This window comes from Petaurus breviceps, unplaced genomic scaffold, assembly GCF_028583685.1.
Source record: "Petaurus breviceps papuanus isolate PSGF00001 unplaced genomic scaffold, PetGlider_PUasm1.0 90633, whole genome shotgun sequence".
NCBI classification, from domain to species: domain Eukaryota; kingdom Metazoa; phylum Chordata; class Mammalia; order Diprotodontia; family Petauridae; genus Petaurus; species Petaurus breviceps.
The window spans coordinates 7,588,259-7,607,878 of NW_027187293.1; the positions used below are offsets into that span (position 1 = coordinate 7,588,259).

Consider the following 19,620-nt stretch of genomic DNA (forward strand, 5'->3'; position numbering starts at 1 on the left):
AGTAAGAGGAAGTATTTTTGCTTGGCTTAACCAGCATTCTAGCACAGCAACTTAGAAAATGTTCCAGGGGGCAGAGTCAAGAGAGCAGAGTAGAAAGAGGGCTTCTGCTGGGGTCCAGCTCCCACCACCTCCAATTCTGTTAAAGGTGACTCTGAACAAACTTTGGAGCTACAGAACCCACAAAATGACACAGAGAAACTAAACTCCCACTGATGATAACACGGCAGGCCAGCAGGGAGCAGCCAGCAGAGTGCTCTGGGGGCCAACCCCAGCCTCGTATGAGACAGAGGTTTTAGTCCCAGGGTGGGCCTCACCAGCTGCTGACTGGAGTGACTTCAGATCACCAGCAGCTATGGCGGTTTATAGAATTATCAACCCATAGATGCTAAGGACAAAGTAAGAGGTCAGTATAGTGTGGACTTTGGGATCCAGTAGTTGAGAGTGCAGTCAGCCTTTATCTCCTGGAAGGGGAAGCCACTGAGGTGCCATGGCCGTGCAGCCACTGCCACATGGAACCTTCAGGTACCAGCCTGCAGACTGTAAGGGGACCAAGCGACCACTCTGATGGGTAATTGCTCTTGCTTTAACCTACTTGGATCTGGATTGAGGTCTAGGGTAGAGGTCCTAGGGTGTGTAACCAGCTTGCCAGAGCATGTGGAGGCTTCAGAGAGGGCACCCAACTAATACTTTTGGCAGCTGAGAAAACCCAATGTTTGTTACGAAGCTTCCCTGTCTGGTAGCAGAGTCCTACTGTGGCAAAAAGACCAAAAGTCAAGTAATTGAGTGGCAATGTGAGTAAATGAGGGAAGCAAAGAAAACAGATGAATCAACATTAGATTCCTATTTTCGGGACAAAAAGGATCAAAGTATGGAATAGGAGGAAGACAGTGAAGTCAGAACTCCTGAACCAAAAGCTTCCAAGAAAAATAAGAGCTGGTTACAGGCCAGAGAGGAGCTTGAAAAGGATTTTGAAAATCAAATAAGAGAAGTGGAGAAAAATTGGTAAGAGAAATGAGAATGATGCAAGAAAATTATGAAATGAGAGTCAACAATCTGACTGAAGAAAACAACACCTTAAAAAATAGACTAACTCAAATGACAAAAGAGGCACAAAAAGGCAATGAGGAGAAGAATGCCTTAAAAAGCCAAATTTGTCAGATGGAAAAAGAATCTCAAAAGCTCACTGAAGAGAATCATTCCTTCAGAATTAGAGTGGAGCAAATGGAAGCTAGTGACTTCATGAGAAATCAAGATACTATTAAACAGATCCAAACAAATGAAAAAATAGAAGGCAATGTGAAATATTTCATTGGTAAAACCACTGACCTGGAAAATAGATCCAGGAGAGATAATTTAAAAATTATTGGACTTCCTAAAATCCATGATCCAAAAAAGAACCCAGAAATCATCCTTCAAGAAATTCTCAAGGAAAATTGCCCTGATGTTTTAGAACCAGAGGGCAAAACAGAGGCTGAAAGAATCCCCTGATCACCTCCTGAAAAAGATCTCCAAAAGAAAACTCCTAGTACTATTATAGCCAGGTTCTGGAATTCCCAGATCAAGGAGAAAATATTACAAGCAGCCAAGAAGAAACAATTTGAATACTGTGGAAACGCAATCAGGATAACACAGGATCTGGAAGCTTCTACACCGAGGGATCAAAGGGCTTGGAATATGCTATTCCAGAGGTCAAAGGAGCTGGGATTAAAACCAAGAATCACCTACCCAGCAAAATTGAGTATCATGTTTCAGGGGAAAACATGGTCATTCAATGGAATAGAGGACTTTCAAACATTCTTGATGAAAAAACCAGAGATGAATAGAAAATTTGACATTCAGATACAAGAAGCAAAAGAAGCATGAGAAGGTAAACAGGGAAAAGAAATCATAAGGAACTTATCAAAGTTCAACTATTCACATTCGTACATGAGAAAATGATTGTTGTACCTTATGAAACTTTTCTCAGTATGAGAATAAATGAAGGGAATAGAAATGTGTATGTGTATATATATATGTATATATATACACACACATACATATATGTCTATTATAGGAGGGTATATGGGCATATGAATACATATGTGAATGTGTGTATATATGTGTACAGGTATACATAGAGGGCACAGGACCAGTTTGATAGGAAGGAATGATATTTAAAAGGTGAAATTAAGAGGTGAGACAGGAATATAATGAGAGGAGATGGGGAGAGACAGATTGGGGTAAACTATCTCATATAGAAGAGGTAATAGAAAATGGTTACAATGGAGGGGAAGAACAGGAAGTCAAAAGGGAATGAATGGGTCAACCTTATTCTCATTGAATTTGGCTTAGGGAGGGAATGACACACACGCTAAATATGGTATCTCACCTTACAGGAGAGTAGGGGGGAAGGGAATGAGAGGGGGGATGATGAAGGAAGAGCAGGCTGGGGGAGAGGGAAGTTGGAAGCACCCACTTTTGAAAAGGGACAGGATCAAAGTAGAGAATAGAACAAGTGGGAGATGGTATAGGAGGGAGGGAAATATAGTCAGTCTTTTACAATGTATCTACTATGGAAATGTTTTGCATAGCTACACATGTATAACCTATACTGAATTACTTATCTTCCCAGTAAAGGTGGGTGACAAGGGAGGAAGGGAATAAATCTGGAATTCAAAGTTTTAAAATCAAATGTTTAAAAAATATATATACATACATATATATTATTATCAATATTATTTTACAGGTAAATGGAAAACAAGATATACAGGCACTGGGGCATAGAGATCTACTGTGCCCTACTAGAAAGTTGGAGGGGGTATGGGAGAAGATATGGGAGAGAGAAGATTGGAGGAGGGGATATCCACTGGGATCGCTATTTTGGAGGGGTGGGTAGGGGAAAAATGGGGAAAAATTTGTAACTCAAAATCTTTCAGAAATGAACTATGTAAACTAGAAGTTAATAAAGCATTTGATAAAAAAAAAAGAAAATGTACCAAACCAAATTCTAATGAGGAAAGCCAAGAAAAAGTCACAGTGAACAATTTTTTCAGACCAGGGAAGTTTGCAAAGACAGAGAGGTTTGCAGACACTATGATAGGAACTAGTCAAGAGCACAGGAGACAGGGGCCATTCCAGCATCACAGTATGAAAAAGAAGTGATACAAAGCACCAGAGCAGGAAGACTGATGTAGGAAGACCCCTCAGGGTATTTCTGAACTAGTGTTCCTATCTGGCAGCTCTGTCACTCATTACCCAATTTCCAGTAACAGTTCCAGGGTCAAGAGAAGCAGTTGTGAATGAACAGAATGAACAGAACTATTTAATGAGGAAGGAATAAATTTGAGAAACTTAGCTGTGAGAACTTCGAGTCCATGAGCAAAGCAGGGACTCACTTCTAACCTTTATTCCAACACATAAGCCCATGATGGAATAAATAAGGCAAAAGCCCAAGAACAAAGGGGAGCCAGAAGTCCTAGTGCTCTGTACCTACAGAGCCTCTCAGGTTGACTCTGTGGACTCAGTCCAGCAGTAGGCTACTGAAACTCAACTACACATAAGGCAAGTAACGCACACCTAGGTCAGGAATATGAAGAGCTCACAACAGGAAGGGTGGGAACAGAACTCTCCCATGGATCACAGCATTCTGGAAGCACTGAAAACTTGTAGGTCTCCAGACTAAGCTGTGAAAGAAGCAAAAAGATATAAAAGGACAAATGCTCAACAAGACATCCTGCCTTTCACCAGAAGTTAATAAAGTCCACATTAAAATAAGTCCAAAGTCAAGAAGCAGGCATGAAAAATGCACAAAACAAAAAATATAAAATGGTTCTGTGGTGAAAGAAGGCTCAAGCCACAAACAAAGAAGACAATGACTTCAAAAAATCTATAAGCAAAGACACAGGGGAAAAAAAGATTAGACACAAACTCAATAATTCCTAGAAGAGTCAAAGGAAGACATTTTTTAAAAGACCAAAAAAGGATTTTAGAAAACAATGAAGACCTGGCAACATTGGAACTTAACTATCATCTGAATTGGTTTAAGGAGAGAAGAATACACACAAAATTGGGTACAGAAATTCATTTTATCCAACCAGAAAGCATGACGGAAAGAGATGAATAAAAGGGGGAGAGAGATAAGAATGAAAGTAGATTAAGGGAAGCAGTCGTCAGAAGTAAAACAGACTCTTGAGGAGGGAGAAAAGGCTAAAAAGAGAAAGCCTAGTATAACAGAATAGAATGGAGGGAAATATACAGTTAGCAAACATAACTGTGAATGTGAATGGGATGAACTCTCCCCCCAAAAATCAAAGAGGCTGAATGATTAGAAACCATAATCCAACCTACCCAGCAATACTGAGTATAATGCTTCAGGGGAAAATATGGTCATTCAATGAAATAGAGGACTTTTAAGTATTCTTAATGAAAAAACAAGAATTGAACAGAAAATCTGACTTTCAAATACATGAAGCATTAAAAGCATGAAAAGGTAAACAGGGAAAATAAATCATAAGGAATTTATTGAAGTTGAACTATTTACATTCCTACATGGAAAAACTATTATTGTAACTCATGAGACTTTTCACAGTAGGAGGATAGTTGAAGGGAATATATATGTGTATTTGTGTGTATATAAAATATATGTATACATACATATGTGTATATATGTATACATACATACTTATGTGTATAGGAGGGTGTATGTGTGATAAATACATATGCGAGTGTGTATATATGTGTGTACATGTATACTTAGACAGAGGGCACAGGATCAGTTGAATAGGAAGTAATGATATCTAAAAAATAAAATTAAGAAGTGAAAGAGGAATATAATGAGAGAAGGAGAAAAGGAGAGAGAATAGGGTAAATTATCTCATATAAAAGAGGCAAGAAAAAACTGCTACAATGGAGGGGAAGAGCATGAAGGTGAAAGGGAATGGGTCAACATTACTGTCATTGAATTTGGCTTAAGGAAGGACTAACATACACACTCATTTGGGTATCTTACCCTAGAGGAAAGCAGGGGGGAAGAGGATTAGAGAGGGGATGATAGAAGAGAGGTCAAATTGGAGGAGAGGGTAGTTAGAAGCACACACATTTGAAAAGTGACAGGGTCAAAGTAGAAAATAGAATAAGTGGGGGGGGAGTGGGATAAGATGAAGGGAAATATAGTCTTTCACAATATAACTACTATGGAAAGGTTTTGCATAACTATACATGTACAACCTAATTGAATTGCTTATCTTCCCAGTGGGGGTGGGTGAGGAGAGAAGAAGGGAAGGAATCTGGAAATCAAAGTTTAAAAAAAAATGTTTAAAAAATGTGAATTTTTTACATGTAACTGAGAAATAATATATACAGGCACTGGGGTATAGAAATCCATCTTGTCCTACTAGTAAGTTAGAGGAGGGATAGGGAAGGATGTAAGAGAGAGCAGATTGGGGGAAGGGGTATTCAGTAGACTTGCTATCTTGGGGTTGGTTGTAGGGAAAAGATAGGGAGAAAATCTGTAACTCAAAATCTTGTAAAAATGAATGTTGAAAACTAAAAATAAATTTAAAAAAATAAACCAGAATCCAACAAGACAAGAAAAACACTTTAAAGAGAAACATACACATAGAGCTAAAATAAGAGGCTAGAGTAGAATCTATTATGCTTCAACTCCAGTTTAAAAAAAAAAAAAAAGATCATGATCTCAAACCAAAAACAAAAATAGGCCAAATTGAAGGAGATAAAAAGAAAAGATAATTTTGCTAAAAAGTACCATAGACAATGAATTAATAACAATACTGATCATATATGTAACAAATGTTATTGCATGTAAATCTTAAAGGAAATGAGATGCAGGAGTAAATAGAGAATAAAATTATGTAATTGGGGGCAGGGGAGAGAGAGATTTAATATTCCCTTCTCATAGTTATCTAACTTTGAAATAAACAAGAAAGAATTTTAGGAGATAAATAAAATTTTATAAAACTCAGATATGATAGATCTCTGAAGAATACTGAATAGAAATAAAAAAGGAGTATATCTATCTCTCAGCTATGAATGGAACCTTTGAAAAAATTCATCAAGTATTAGGGCAAAAAATCTTACTGTAAAAATGCAGAACAGCAGAAATATTAGACATTTTTCTGGTCATAATACAGTAAAATTTCATACACTAAGAGGTATTTGAAGCATATATTAAAATTAATTGGAAACTAAATACAATTTTATTAAAGGTAATGATAACAATGAGACAACATACCAAAGTTTGTAAGATGCAGCCAAAACACTTCTTACAGGGAAATTAACATTTCCAAATGGTTATATCAATAAAACAGAGAAAGAACAGAACAACAAATTTTGCATGCAATGAAAAAAAAAACCCTGTGGAAAATAACAAATTAACACCCCCTGCAATTGAATACTAAAATAAAAATGATGGTAATAAAATTGAAAGTTTAGAATAAAACACTGTGCTAATAAATAAAAGTAGGAGCTGTTTTCTTATTTTATATAGATAAGCCATGAATTAAAAAAGAAAAAAAGCAAATCAAACTACCAGTATCAAAAATGAAAGGGGTGAATGCACAATCAATGAACATAAAATTAAAGCAATTATTAGTAGCTATTTTGCCCAATGATGTGCCAAAAAATCTAACAACCTAATGAAATGGATCAATATTTACAAAAATATAAACTACTTAGATTAACAGAAAAGGAAATCGAATATGTTTATAAGGGATAGGATGGGGGTTACAAAGAAGATGGCCCTTGAATATTTACTGAGTAATGCCAAGGGGACTTTTTGCCAACCAGAACTTTTGCTTGAGCAAGTTAGGTTGATTCAAAGGCAATTCAAGACAGTCTAAACTACACAGATGACTAGTTCAAAGAATATAATTTTCCCAGATTAACAGAACAGGAAACAGAATGCCTAAATAACTCTACCTTAGACCAAATAAATTAAACAATTGATGAATGAACTCCCAAGAAAGAAACCCCAGGACCAGATGGATTTATAATTGAATTCTACCAAGTATTTAAAGAACAATTAAGTCCAATATTACATAATTGTTCAAAAAAGAAAACAAACAAGTAAAGAAGTTTTACCAAATTCCTTCTATAACACAAATATGATCTAAATACCTAACTAAAGGAGAGAGAAAACAGAGGAAAAAAACCCTATAGGTTTAATCACCTTAATGTATATCAATGCAAAAATTTTAATGAATTATCAACAAGAAAATTGTAATAAGATCACAAAAATCATACACTGTGAACAAGGTGGGATTTAGATCAGGAACACAGGGCTGTTTTAATATTAAGAAAACTAAAAGCAAAATTCATCATATTAATAACAAGATCAACAAAAATCATTAAAAGATGCCAAAAACTTTTGACAAAAATATAATATGGATTTCTGTTTAAAAACATACACATACACTAGAAAGCAAAGGAATAAATGGTGTTTTTCTTAAAAAGATAAGGAACACTAATCTAAAACAAAGAACAAATATTGTCTATAACAGGGATATGCTGGACAAGTTTCCAATAAAGTCAAAGATGAAGCAAGGAAGTATATTATCACTATTACTATTCAATATTGTACTAGAGATACTTTTTGTAGAAATAAGACAAGAAAAAGAAATAGAAGGAATAAGCATAGGTAATGAGAAAACAATCATGTCTTTTCAGGTGATATGATGGTTACCAAGAGAACCCAAAAAAGTCAATTAAAAAAAACTAATGAAAATAATTTAACACTTTAGTAAAACTGAAGGCTATAAATCGTAAACATGTTTTCAGCATTTCTGTATGTTATTAATAAAACCCAACAGAAGAGACAGAAAGAGAAATCCCATTTAAATTAACTTCACAGAGTATAAAATACTTGGGAGTCTATCTGCCAGAACACACACAAGAACTGTATGAACACAATTTAAAAAACACTCTTCTTACAAATGCAGAGCTATATAATTGGAGAAATGTTAATTGGTCATGGATAGGCCAAGTTAATATAATAAAAATGACAATACTACCTAAATTAATTTAGTTATTCAGCATAATACTAATCAAACTACCAAAAAATACTTTCTTAAGTTAAGAAAAACAGTAAAATTCATCTAGAGGGACAAAAAGTTTAGAATATCAAGGGAATCAATGAAAAAAGAAAGGGGAAGAAAGGTGGCCCAAGAGTAGCAAATATCAAACTCGACTACAAAGTTGTAATCATCAAAACAATTTGGTACTGGATAAAGAACAGAAAATTTGATCCCTGGAACAGATTAGGTACATAATATTAAGAAGCAAATGAACAGAGTAACCTGGAATTTGATAAATCTCAAGATCCCAGTTTTGGGGTCAAGAACTATCTGATAAAAACTACTGACAAACTTAGAAAGTAGTGTGACAGAAATTAGATATATAAACCAACATCTTCACACTATATACCAAGATATGTTCAAAATGAGGTCATGATTTAGAAATAAAGGGTAATTTTATAAGCTAATCCATGAAGCATGGGGAAAAATTACCTTTCAGATCTAAGGATATGGGAAAAGTTCATGACCAAAAAAGAGAGAGATGAATGTGATAAAATGGATGTGATTACACAAATTTAAAAGTTTTTACACAAATAATACCAATACAGCTAACATTAGAAAAAAAGTAAGAAAATAAGGGTGGGGTTAGGAGATTTTCTGTGGAAAACCAGACAACCAAGAGATTTAAAAAGAGAATTTCCTTCTCTTTCCTCTGTGTGCAGCTGACCATAACCTCCCACTGAGAGGCCTTTGAACAAATGAAATACATTGCTTTATTTTAATAGTGGTTTGTAAGTATACTAGGTGAACAGCAATGTAAAATAAAAAGTTTAAAGAAATATGGATAAATTTTGGAACAAATAAAATTTTTCTAGAAAGAGAGAGAAGTTTCCCTATTGGTAGTTCCTAATTGGCTTCATACTCTAAGCAGAACTGAAAGGTTATTAAAAAAAATTCCATGCCCTAGAAAGCTGAATTTACTATTAGCAAGAAGAGTATTCCCTGGTCTGCTAATAAATCTATTTGCTTTCAGTTTGGCTTCCTATCTTGGATTCATATCCAACTGATTTGTATGCTTCTCAAAGAGGTTGAGAGAATTCCCTGACATTAGAGGCAAATAAGGAGACAGTGTTTGGACTTTTTTTTTTTTAGCAGAAGAGTAATTTGATCAGATCTTTGTTTTAGGACTATTTAGGATAAAATGATATATCACAGACATAGACTTCATTTGTAAAGCTTAAAGCCCTATTTAAATATTAGCTATTGTTTATCATCATCACCATCATTGGCAACACTTTAATAGTTGTGTGGATGATGGATTTTAAAAAGGAAAAAACTGAGACAGGAAAACTAATTAGGAATGTATTCAATATTCGAAGAAATGGTAAGTGTCTAGACTAAGGGGTCTACAAAATATCACGGAGGGCTTCTCATAGTTTAACTTAACCAGCGGATAAGTATAGCATTCAATTTTTCCATCTGTTATTTCTCACTCTTGCTATGTTAGTGGCCCAACTCTATGTCTAATCAGATACTTAATGAATATTTTTGTCCTTTCTTACACATTTTTCATCACTGATATTATGTTTCATTCTACTTACGATATATATCTCCGTTGCTCTTTAAGTTACATGAAATTTGATTATTTGGAGGTTGTAATATTCTATAATTTATAGTCATTTAGCATGCTCAGAATTTTTTAAAATTTGGACCTATTATTTCTTCTGTGTGGTAATGAAGACCATTCTATTAATGTAGATAAACAATTCAACTCATAGGTAATTTAAAGTCTTAACAAATTATCTGAGATGCTGAGAAGTGATTTGTGGATGCTAACACAGCTAGCATGTGTCATATGCAAGACCTGGACCCAGATCTTCCTAATTCTTAAGGTTTTATTTCAGGGAACAGTTACTGTCTAATTACCCATATGCAATTTTCTATTTTCTAATTAATTCTATTCTGGACCCAGCTCAACATCCACCTAGAATGTCTGAAATATGTGCACTGATGGACTAGTTCAATCCAACCACATATTAGAGCAGGATAATAGACATTTTTCATACACTTAATTTTAATGAATTTTTATGCAGCAATCTTTTGAGTTATTGTGGATCTCATTTAGGACACTCTATAGCAAACTAAGTTCTGACACAATTAGAAAAAATGTGATCTGCAAACAGAACCATATGGCGTGCTGTTATTCATAGAGAATCAGCTATTTGTACTTTATAGCGGGTCATTTACTTAACTGGAGGCTAAGCATGATTGTGTTCAGTAGGCATTCCAATCCAGCATAGAGATACTTGAGGTAGGCTTGCTTTCAGATATACATAATGAAAGGGCCTTCCCTTCCCAACCTCAGAGCAGGCCTAGATATCATCTCATGTCAGACACAATGACTAAATGGTTCATACTATATGATATTATCTTTTTGTTGGTCATGAACATGAAACTCTATGGATATACTAAAGGGATGATAATATACCTTCAATATATTTTTCATCTCTAAATCCTATGATTCCATATTATTGATAAATTTTATTCCTTTTTTTTTTGCTTTTTGGAGGTCAATTGGGGTTAAGTAACTTGCCCAAGGTCACACAGCCAGTTCCAGTTTGTGTGTGTTTGTGTATGTGTGTGTGTGTTTAAGTGTCTGAGGCCAGATTTGAACTCAGGTATTCCTGACTCCAGGTCCAGATAAATTTTATTCTTGACCTCCATTCTATCATTATTGATTTTAAGCATAGTAGTCACATCTTTTCATATGACGACAAGGATTTTTTAATACTGTTCTAGTCATACATTTTATAACAAAAGGCCAATTCCATAAACTAACAGAATACAGCATGAGGGAGAAATGTATTTTTTAAAAAATAAAAATACCCATTTATATCTACAGATTATCAGGGAAATTATTTCTAGCAGTCATCTTAAAGAACTTTATTGTGAAATATTTAAAGACACAATACAGTGTCTGCAATACAGAAATGTTAAACATTAATTTAGCTAAATACAAATACACAGACTGGCATCATCAGTAGAAGGAAAAACAGAAAGAAAAATGTCAACTCCTAAAATAGTATTGAAATGATTAATTAGGAAATCTTCAAGTTAAGGTAATTTATAATTATGTACACGCAAATGGCATCTATTTCTCAAAGGCACTTACTTATGCTATCTACCTAGGTATTTACATAATACTTATATAGCTCTATATAGCTTCACATTAATAAATATGGAATACTGAAGCAGAGCAGTATATATCAATATTTCTCATAAATATTTTATTTAACCTAGTACTGTAGATGTAATATACATAATATATATAAACTATAGATAAAATATGAAAATAAATGGAAATGCAATAGGCATACATTTTCATAATCTTACAGTACAGTCAAAGTGCCACTTTTTCTTTAAATCAGTCATTTAAATGTAAGCCTAGAAAGCACCCTTGCTTTCAAAAAAAAAGCAAAGAATTAAAAAAATTCATTTCATGTAACTATACCCATGCTATTCTACAAAATCCAGAAAAAAATGCCTTCTTCAGTTTAAATTTTATTTATAAATTAACCCTCTTATTTTCAAATACATTCTAGAAGCTGGCAGATTATGCAAGGAGCTGAGATTACATGCCTATATTCTCTGGATATAAAGATGCCAGTCAATGACTATGATAATTTATGTTTAAAACCTCAGTTCTATATAACAAACATTCATTATGTACCAGGCTGACTGTGGGGATACAAAGAGTAAAAGACTCTGCTCCTAATTATCTCCATGATAGTCTTCTCTTTAGTTTTCTATGACATAGAGAGTTCTCCATCTACCTATTTAACTATTTTATCTCAGTTTTCTTTGTTTCATGCTTCATGAGGATATTCTCCAAGGGTCTGCCCTGGGCTCTCTTCTCTTCTCTTTCTATAAGACTTAGCTAAGTGATTGTATTGTTAACATATGTTTGCTTAATGGGAAGATCTTTCCTATTCATTAATAGGTCCATGTGACTTGCTTGAGTCACATGGAAGCCTGAGTTACATGAGTCTGTGGTGGAAGGAGCTTGCTAAGTGGGTGGAACAGGATAGGTGAAGCATAGCCCAGAGAAAGTTGGTCAGAGTAGTTATAGGTTAGGGAGAGAGAGGAAGCAGGCAGCAAGCTGTGAGTGTTTGTGGGAAGACCCTAGCAGGGAGAAGGCTTGGGGATGGTGGCGCCTTTTGCATTGTTAGTGTGTATAGATTTTTTTGTTGCTATGATGGATTTGTCTTTCTGGTGTTGCCATTCAGCTTTCTAGAGACCGAATAAATGTTTTGGTTCTGTCTTCCACGTGGAGACTCTGTTATATTTTGTGACTCAGAATTATGCCAGCATATCCATATCTGCCATATGTGTATGAATATTATGTTGGTACTACAGTGATATCATTAGCTTCTATGGATGTAACTGCCATCTCTATGCAGATGATTCTTAAATCTAATTATCCTTCACAAATCTCTCTCCTGACCTCCAGTCACACATCTCTAATAGCCTATTGGACATAATGAATTTATGTCCTTTAGTCTTCTTAAATTCAACTCAATAAAACTGAACTCATTAACTTTCATCTCAAACTCTCTTAGCTTCCTAATTTTCCTATTACTCTTGAGAGCACCACCATCATTCCATTCCCCTAGGTTGACAAGCTAGGTGGCATCTTTAATGCCTCTCTCTCTCTCTCTCTCTCTCTCTCTCTCTCTCTCTCTTTCTCTCTGTCTCACACACACACACGTACACACAGCTGGTTAGTCACCCTGACTAAAATTTCTATGCATTCCAGCTTATACTTTGCTCAGATGTAAAACTGGTCTTCCTAAAGTTCAGGTCTGATCATGTCACCTCTTCCCATTTAATAAACAACAGTGACTCCCCATCAACTCTGGGATCAAATACAAATTCAGATGTTTCACACTCAAAACATTCACAGAGAATTTTGTAACTTGGTCACTTGCTACATTTCCAGTCTTCTTACATCTTACCCCCATATACCCTGAAATCATGTGAAACTGGCCTCCTTGCTAGTCTTCACAAAAGATACTCCATATTCAAAAGCCATGTATTCTCACTTCCTTCCATGACTGAAATCCTCTCTCTTCTCATCTCTACCTTTTGGATTTCCTGACTTTCTTCAATTCTAAGCTAAAAATCCCACCTTCTGCAAGAAGCCTCTTTCAGCTCCCCTACTGAAGTGTCTTATCCAGTATATATTTTTGTACATAGCTGTTTGTATGTTGACTCCTCCTTTAGATGGTGATCTTTTTCAAAGCATGGCTTTTTTTTCCCTTTTTTGTGCCTCTATCTGAATCTCTTGGATTTAGCAAAGTACTTGGCAAATTTTGTTATTTAGCAATGTCCAAGTCTTCATGACCCCATTGACTATACTGTCAATGTTTTTTTGATTTTTTTTTTTTGCAAAGATACTAGAGGGGTTTTCCATTTCCTTCTTCAGTGGATTAAAGCAAACAGAGGGCAAGTGACATGCCCAGGGTCACATAACCAGTAAGTTGTAATGGGAATGGGAATTTGAATATCTTCCCTTCCCCTTAATAGACCTAGGGGGGAGTGTGAAGACCTCCCCTGTTTTGAAAGTAAACTCTGCCCCCGAATAGGCTGAATATAGTCACATGGAGCCTGTAGTGGGAGGAGTTTTGCTGAAGGGAAGCAGAGCCTACAGGAAGCTGGTCAGGGCTAGCTAGGTGGTGAGGGAGAGAGGAGGACCTTAGGCAAGGAGTCAGATAGGCTCGGGAGTAGATATTGATCTTGTACTGGTTTGCGTGAAGGCCGAAGGATGCTGTGGTTCTCAGTGTTATTATGGATTCTGAATATCTTTGGTACTATTATGGAATCAGCTAACTGGTTTTGGGATTCAGTTTTCTGGTGTCTAAATAAGTGTTTCAGTTCTGTCCTCCACTGTAATGCTAAGGAAATTTTAAGATCTTCCCTGCCTCTTAATAAGCCTAAGTTGAACTTTAGGATCTTTCCTGATTTGAAAATATACTATGCCCCCTAATAAGTTGCATATGCTCACCTGGAGCCTGTGGTGGGAGGCTTTGTCTTTCAGGAAGGCACAACTTTTGTTACTTTGTAGTCAAGTGGGTAATATGGGTTGTGATGTTTTCTGACTCAGGATAAGGCTATATATACACCTCTGAGGCAAGGTTTTGCTTTGAGGCTCACTTATGGGACAAGTAGTGTGATTTGGCCAGATGAGACTCTGGGCATTGACTGAGCCCCTGGCTTTGAAAATCTAGACCCTCTCTGGAGACTAACTAGGTATGGATGTAATGGTCAAACAGCTAGAAGCCCTGTCTGCTTAATTGTGTTATTTTCTCTTGTAACGTCTGTTTGTATTGTCAGAAGTTCAGGGTGCTGACTTGTTCCCCTGAACTAGATAAATTATATATGTTTGATTGATTAAAGTAAGATTGTTAACCCTTTTTGAGTTGCCTTCCTTTAGAAAAACTGATCAAAGAACCATTGCTAGAAGCCATCCTGGTTATGCTAGGGTGCTAGCTCCTACATCTACCTGGAGAATCTGGTATATCTTGCAACTGAACATCATGCAATACTTATAGTCATGGTCTTTATCATGATCATGGGTACTGTAAATATTGCATTGGCATTACATGTCTCAGGCCTCATTTGAATTCAAGTCTTTTTGGACCCACTGCTTTACCCACTGAGCCACCTAATTGCCCCCAAGCAAACAGAAGGAGAGAGGGAGGGAAGGAAGGAGGGAGAAAACTGAATTGTACTGAAAGTACAATTTCTGATGATCCTAGAATATTGTACCTCCTCCAGCTCACCTATGGTAGTAATAAGTCTCTAGCATTTTTGACACAAGGAAAAAGTCACAACCTAGGTCTCTAGGGTGTTTGCAGGCTCTCTTTCTATTACCTCTCTTCCTCTCTCTGACATGGCAACTTCTGAGATGTTGACATGAGGGGCAGAGAGTAAGAGAGTGATACAAAGACTGAGAAACTGATGCAGCAGTTAATGAGGACCTCTTGGAGTACATTGACTGGAGTAGTAAAGAGAGTTCAGGATTACAGTCATAATCAATATTGTCCAATAACCACCAAGGTCTGACAGTTAAAATGACTTCTGCTTGTATGCATGTTAGGGGGAATAAGGAAATCATTTTTCCATATCAGGCCAAGAGCCAGGATGGGTCTACAATTCTCCATATCTCTTTATCTTCTCTTAGTCCCAGAAATATGCTGTCAGGATTTTACCTCCATATGGGAGGAAAAAGAAGAAAGAACCAAGAAGACATGGTTGGTGACAACCACTACCATGCAGAAGTATCAGATCTACATTTCTTCTAACCTTATCCTATGTAAAATATATAGTAATAATATGCTAAGTATCTGAATATATGAATACTTTGGAAAGTGATTGAAAGACTAAACTATTTAATGAGCAATATATATATATATACCAGATTTATACTTTTACTATTTTCCACATTATCCCATTTCTTCTCTTAGACTATATCAAACCTGGGAGTCAAGGAAAAATGGTGTGAAGCTTTAGGCACTGAGTCCCACCTTATGATTAGCTCATATATTGCACTTAACTAATTAAAATCCCTTGGTTAGATAATTAACACAATGACTACCTTTTCTCTACGAATAAGAATGGCACACAACAAAGTATTATAATACTAATACTAATACTAATACTAAGGGGAGCTATTATCCCTAATCGACTTCTTACTAAAACAAGTTATTTCCATTTGGCTGTGCACACAAAAACCTCAGGCACAGGATTGGCTCTGGGCAGGATCATTCATTCTATTCCAACAAACATTCCTAATTCATTAAGACCCAGGTTCAAATCCAACTTTTGATACATATCATATGATCCTGGGCAAGCCATTAACCTCTCAATGCCCCAGGTAGCTCACTAAAAGTATAAGAAGCTGATCTACACTGGCAGAGGTAGTCTCCTTAACTGATGTTGCGCAGCAAAATGAAATCACAGGTCCTGACAAACAAAAGTAAAACAAATTCATTAAAAGAAGAAATCATAAATACACACACAGACACACAAATTCACTCTATATCAATGCAAAACCTTATTTTTGTGCTTTAAAGGACAGAAAGAAAAAAAAATATAGGAGTAAAAAGATAAGTAAAAAATATACCTGAGGATGCCTCCAGTCTTTCTAATCTGCTGATTAGCCAGTCCAAGGAGCCAGAAAATTGAGCACAATTTTTGCGATTTCCTCTAATGAGAGCCGCTACAAAATAAAACAAAATTTATATTTATGTCTGTAGGTACCATATCCCAAAACATTCATAACAAATTAGAGCAAGGTATTAAGTTTATTGGAGTGGCATGAAACAAATTCAATAAAAGCCACAAACATACATCCAGAGAGCTTAAAAACCATCTAAACCATGAGGGTCGAATTTATTACTATGGAATGAAATATATTCATTTTTCTTTCTCAGAAGAATTAACTTTAAGTTTGTTATTTATGACAGAGACAATATGACATAACAGAAAGAAAGTGAGAGTCAAAGTGGGGGATTAGAAAGTACATTAGACATGGCATTAAAGGATCTAGATTCAAATCATAGCTCTGCCACTACACTGCTTGACTACCTACTTAACCTTGGGCAATTCATATACAACCCCTTCCTGATCCTATGAACAATGGTTTGAAGTCAGGGAACCTGTGACTCCATTTCTTTATATGTTAAATCAGGTGATTGGAGAAAATGGGGGGGGAGGGAAGGGGGAATGGGCAATTATATATACTATTGGTAGAAAACTACTATAAATCTATTTTTTAATAATAACACATTCAGTACTCAAAAATATAATGGATCTTATCTCGATACTATAGCAATTCTTTCCAACAAGCAGATTACCACCTATCAATGTTTGATGATTCTGTGTGAATTTTGTCCATATCTTCCCACTGATTAACTCACTAACCATTTTCTTTTTTCATTCACACATTTCTTTGATTCCTTTACTCTAGTTCTTTTTCAAAGTTCCTTCCTTATGGGTAGTTGTCAATATCATCCACTATTGTCTCATGAATGTTATTCACTTTAATTTTTTGGAAACTTTAGTATTCTATGACAGGAATACAGCTATATAATAACACTAGTGAAATCTTAGTGTTAAAAAGGTAGAACTTTGTTTTAGTGATAAGTTTTGGGTAATGAAAGGAGCTTTATAATTCCCAAAGACAACCCAGCTGTTATCCAACTATTTAATCTTGGTCCCAATTTGGTGACAATGTACACTGTCAGCATAAAAATACATAATTTATACATATATACATACATACACATGTATAGATGTACACCTATACATACACAGAGATAAATCTCTCCATATACGTAAAACTCTCCTTAAGACAGTGGAGTAAATAAAAGCAAAACAACTCAGGACTCCCACAACCACTACGGCAAGTATAAGAAAGTGCACCAGATTAAAAAGTGATAGATAAATCCAAGGTAAAATTCTAGTAATTGCATTTTGTCATCTCAGATCCTCATAAAGAGAAAGTCAGAAGCTTTTGGGCACTGAGTAATGGATCTAGTAGTCAAAGAAGCCTAGCAATGGAGTGTAGCACAAAATGTGTTCTAGATGAGGGCAGAAAGGGAAAACTAGAGCCAGAAGTTATATATTAGGGCAGAGATAAGGGAACTAAGTCCAAGATCTAGATGCACAATCTAAATGATGCAGCTATGTGGCTCTGCTCAAAAACTGGGGCTCAGAAACCTGTATGGTTCAGTCCATGAGTATAAGGATTAGGGCATGCCTAAGGGCAGAATACCACAGCCTACTCCATGTCAGCCCCAGTACAGGCCAGCTACCATACGTCAACCTTGAGGTAAGAAAGCCTTCCAGCTTTTAACAAAACACATCCATTTTTGTTTAAAAAAAAACAGTAAAACATAAAGAATAAATCGACTATGCCTTAATATAGTAAATAGTATTTATGCAAAACCAAGAGCCAGCATTATGTGTAAAGATGATGATCAACTGGAAGCCAGTATAATAAGATCAAGGGTAAAACAAAAATGTCTGTTATCATCACTATTATTTAACAGTGTCAGAAATATTAGCTGTATCAATAAGACAAAGAAATTGAGGGGAAAAGCATAGACAAAGAGGAAACAAAAAAATCGCTTTTTGCATTTGATATGACAACCTAAATAGAGAACCCTAGCCACTAAATTTAATTGAAACAATAATTTCAGCAAAGTAGCAGGATATGAAATAACCCACAAGAAATCACCATCCTTCTTATATATTATCAACAAATTTCCAGAAGAGCTAAAAATTAAAATTCCATTAAAAATAATTACAGAACACATAAAACAAAAAGAGTCACCTATCAAGACATACATAGGAATTATAAAAATAAAACTTAAAAAATTCTTTACAGAAATGAAGAAAATTATAAGTGGAGACATATCAATTTCTCATGGTTGAGCTGTGACAATATGAAAAATGACAGTATTTCTTAAAATAATGTACTTACTCAGGTCCATAGAAATCAAACTACCAATGGTCTACCCTAAAGAACTAGGAAAAAAATGAAAAAACTAATTTGAAAAAACAAAGGCTCAAGATTCTCATGGGGGAATTATGAGAAAAAAATAACAGGAATAACAAGGCCTAAGACAGAAGACCTCAGAGTAAACTATAAAGCAGTTACTGCTTTATAAAACAATTTGGTACTGGTTAAAAAACAGAGATGGGGCAGAACCAAGATGGCAGAGTAAAAGCATGAACTTGTCATGGGCTCTGGCTCCAATCACTTCCAAAACATGTAAAAAATCACTCTAAACAAATTTTAGAGCTACAGAACCCACAAAGTGACAGAGAGAAACAAATCTCCTGCTGAAGGCAGCCCAGCAGGCTGACAAGAAGGGTCTATCAAAATGTTCTGGAAGACACAGGCAGTCCTGGCAAGCTTCAGGGAGGCCGCAACCAGTGGCATCTGGAGCAGACTTCAGGAGAGTGAAACACTAGCAGGTGTGGCGGATTCCAGACTTCTCAACCCATAAACACCAGGGAAAAAAGGGTCAATGGAGAACTCTGCTGGAACCACGTGACCTAAGAACATGGTCTGCCCCTGCTCCTGGGGCAAGAGATGGCAAAGGCAAGGCAGCTACAGCTGCTGCCCTGTGGTTGCTTCCAAAGCTCCTGGTCTGCAGATCATAGGGGGAACAAGCAATCATTCAGAGGGTAATGGCTCTTGCTTTAACCTGCTTGGATATGGGTTGCTGTCTTGGGAGGTGGTCCTGGGGTGAGAAATGCTAGTGTGCCAGCATGGTGTCTGTAGAGAGGGCGTCCTCCTCAGACCTCTGGCAACATTTGTGAAAACCCCAGGAATTTGGGACAAAGTTCCCTCCATTCTTTAAGCAGAGTTCTACTGTGGCAAAGAGCTCAAAAGTCAAGTAATTGGCTGGCAAGATGAGCAAGCAGAGGAAAAGCTATCAGCCCAAAGAATCCTTTTTTGGGGACAAAAAGGATCAAAGAAGACAACAAAGTCAGAACTCCTGCATCAAAAGCTTCCAAGAAAAACATGAGTTGGTTA

At 36.0% G+C, this 19,620-nt stretch overlaps 1 protein-coding gene across 1 annotated transcript in view; it reads right to left on the minus strand.

Moving 5' to 3' along the window:
- Positions 1-19,620, minus strand: part of RYR2 (ryanodine receptor 2) — an 864,696-nt gene that overhangs the window by 412,398 nt on the left and 432,678 nt on the right. The window contains exon 16 of the mRNA XM_069064486.1: positions 16,195-16,290. Within this exon, the coding sequence (XP_068920587.1) occupies positions 16,195-16,290 (96 nt within the window). The remainder of the gene's footprint in view (positions 1-16,194; positions 16,291-19,620) is intronic.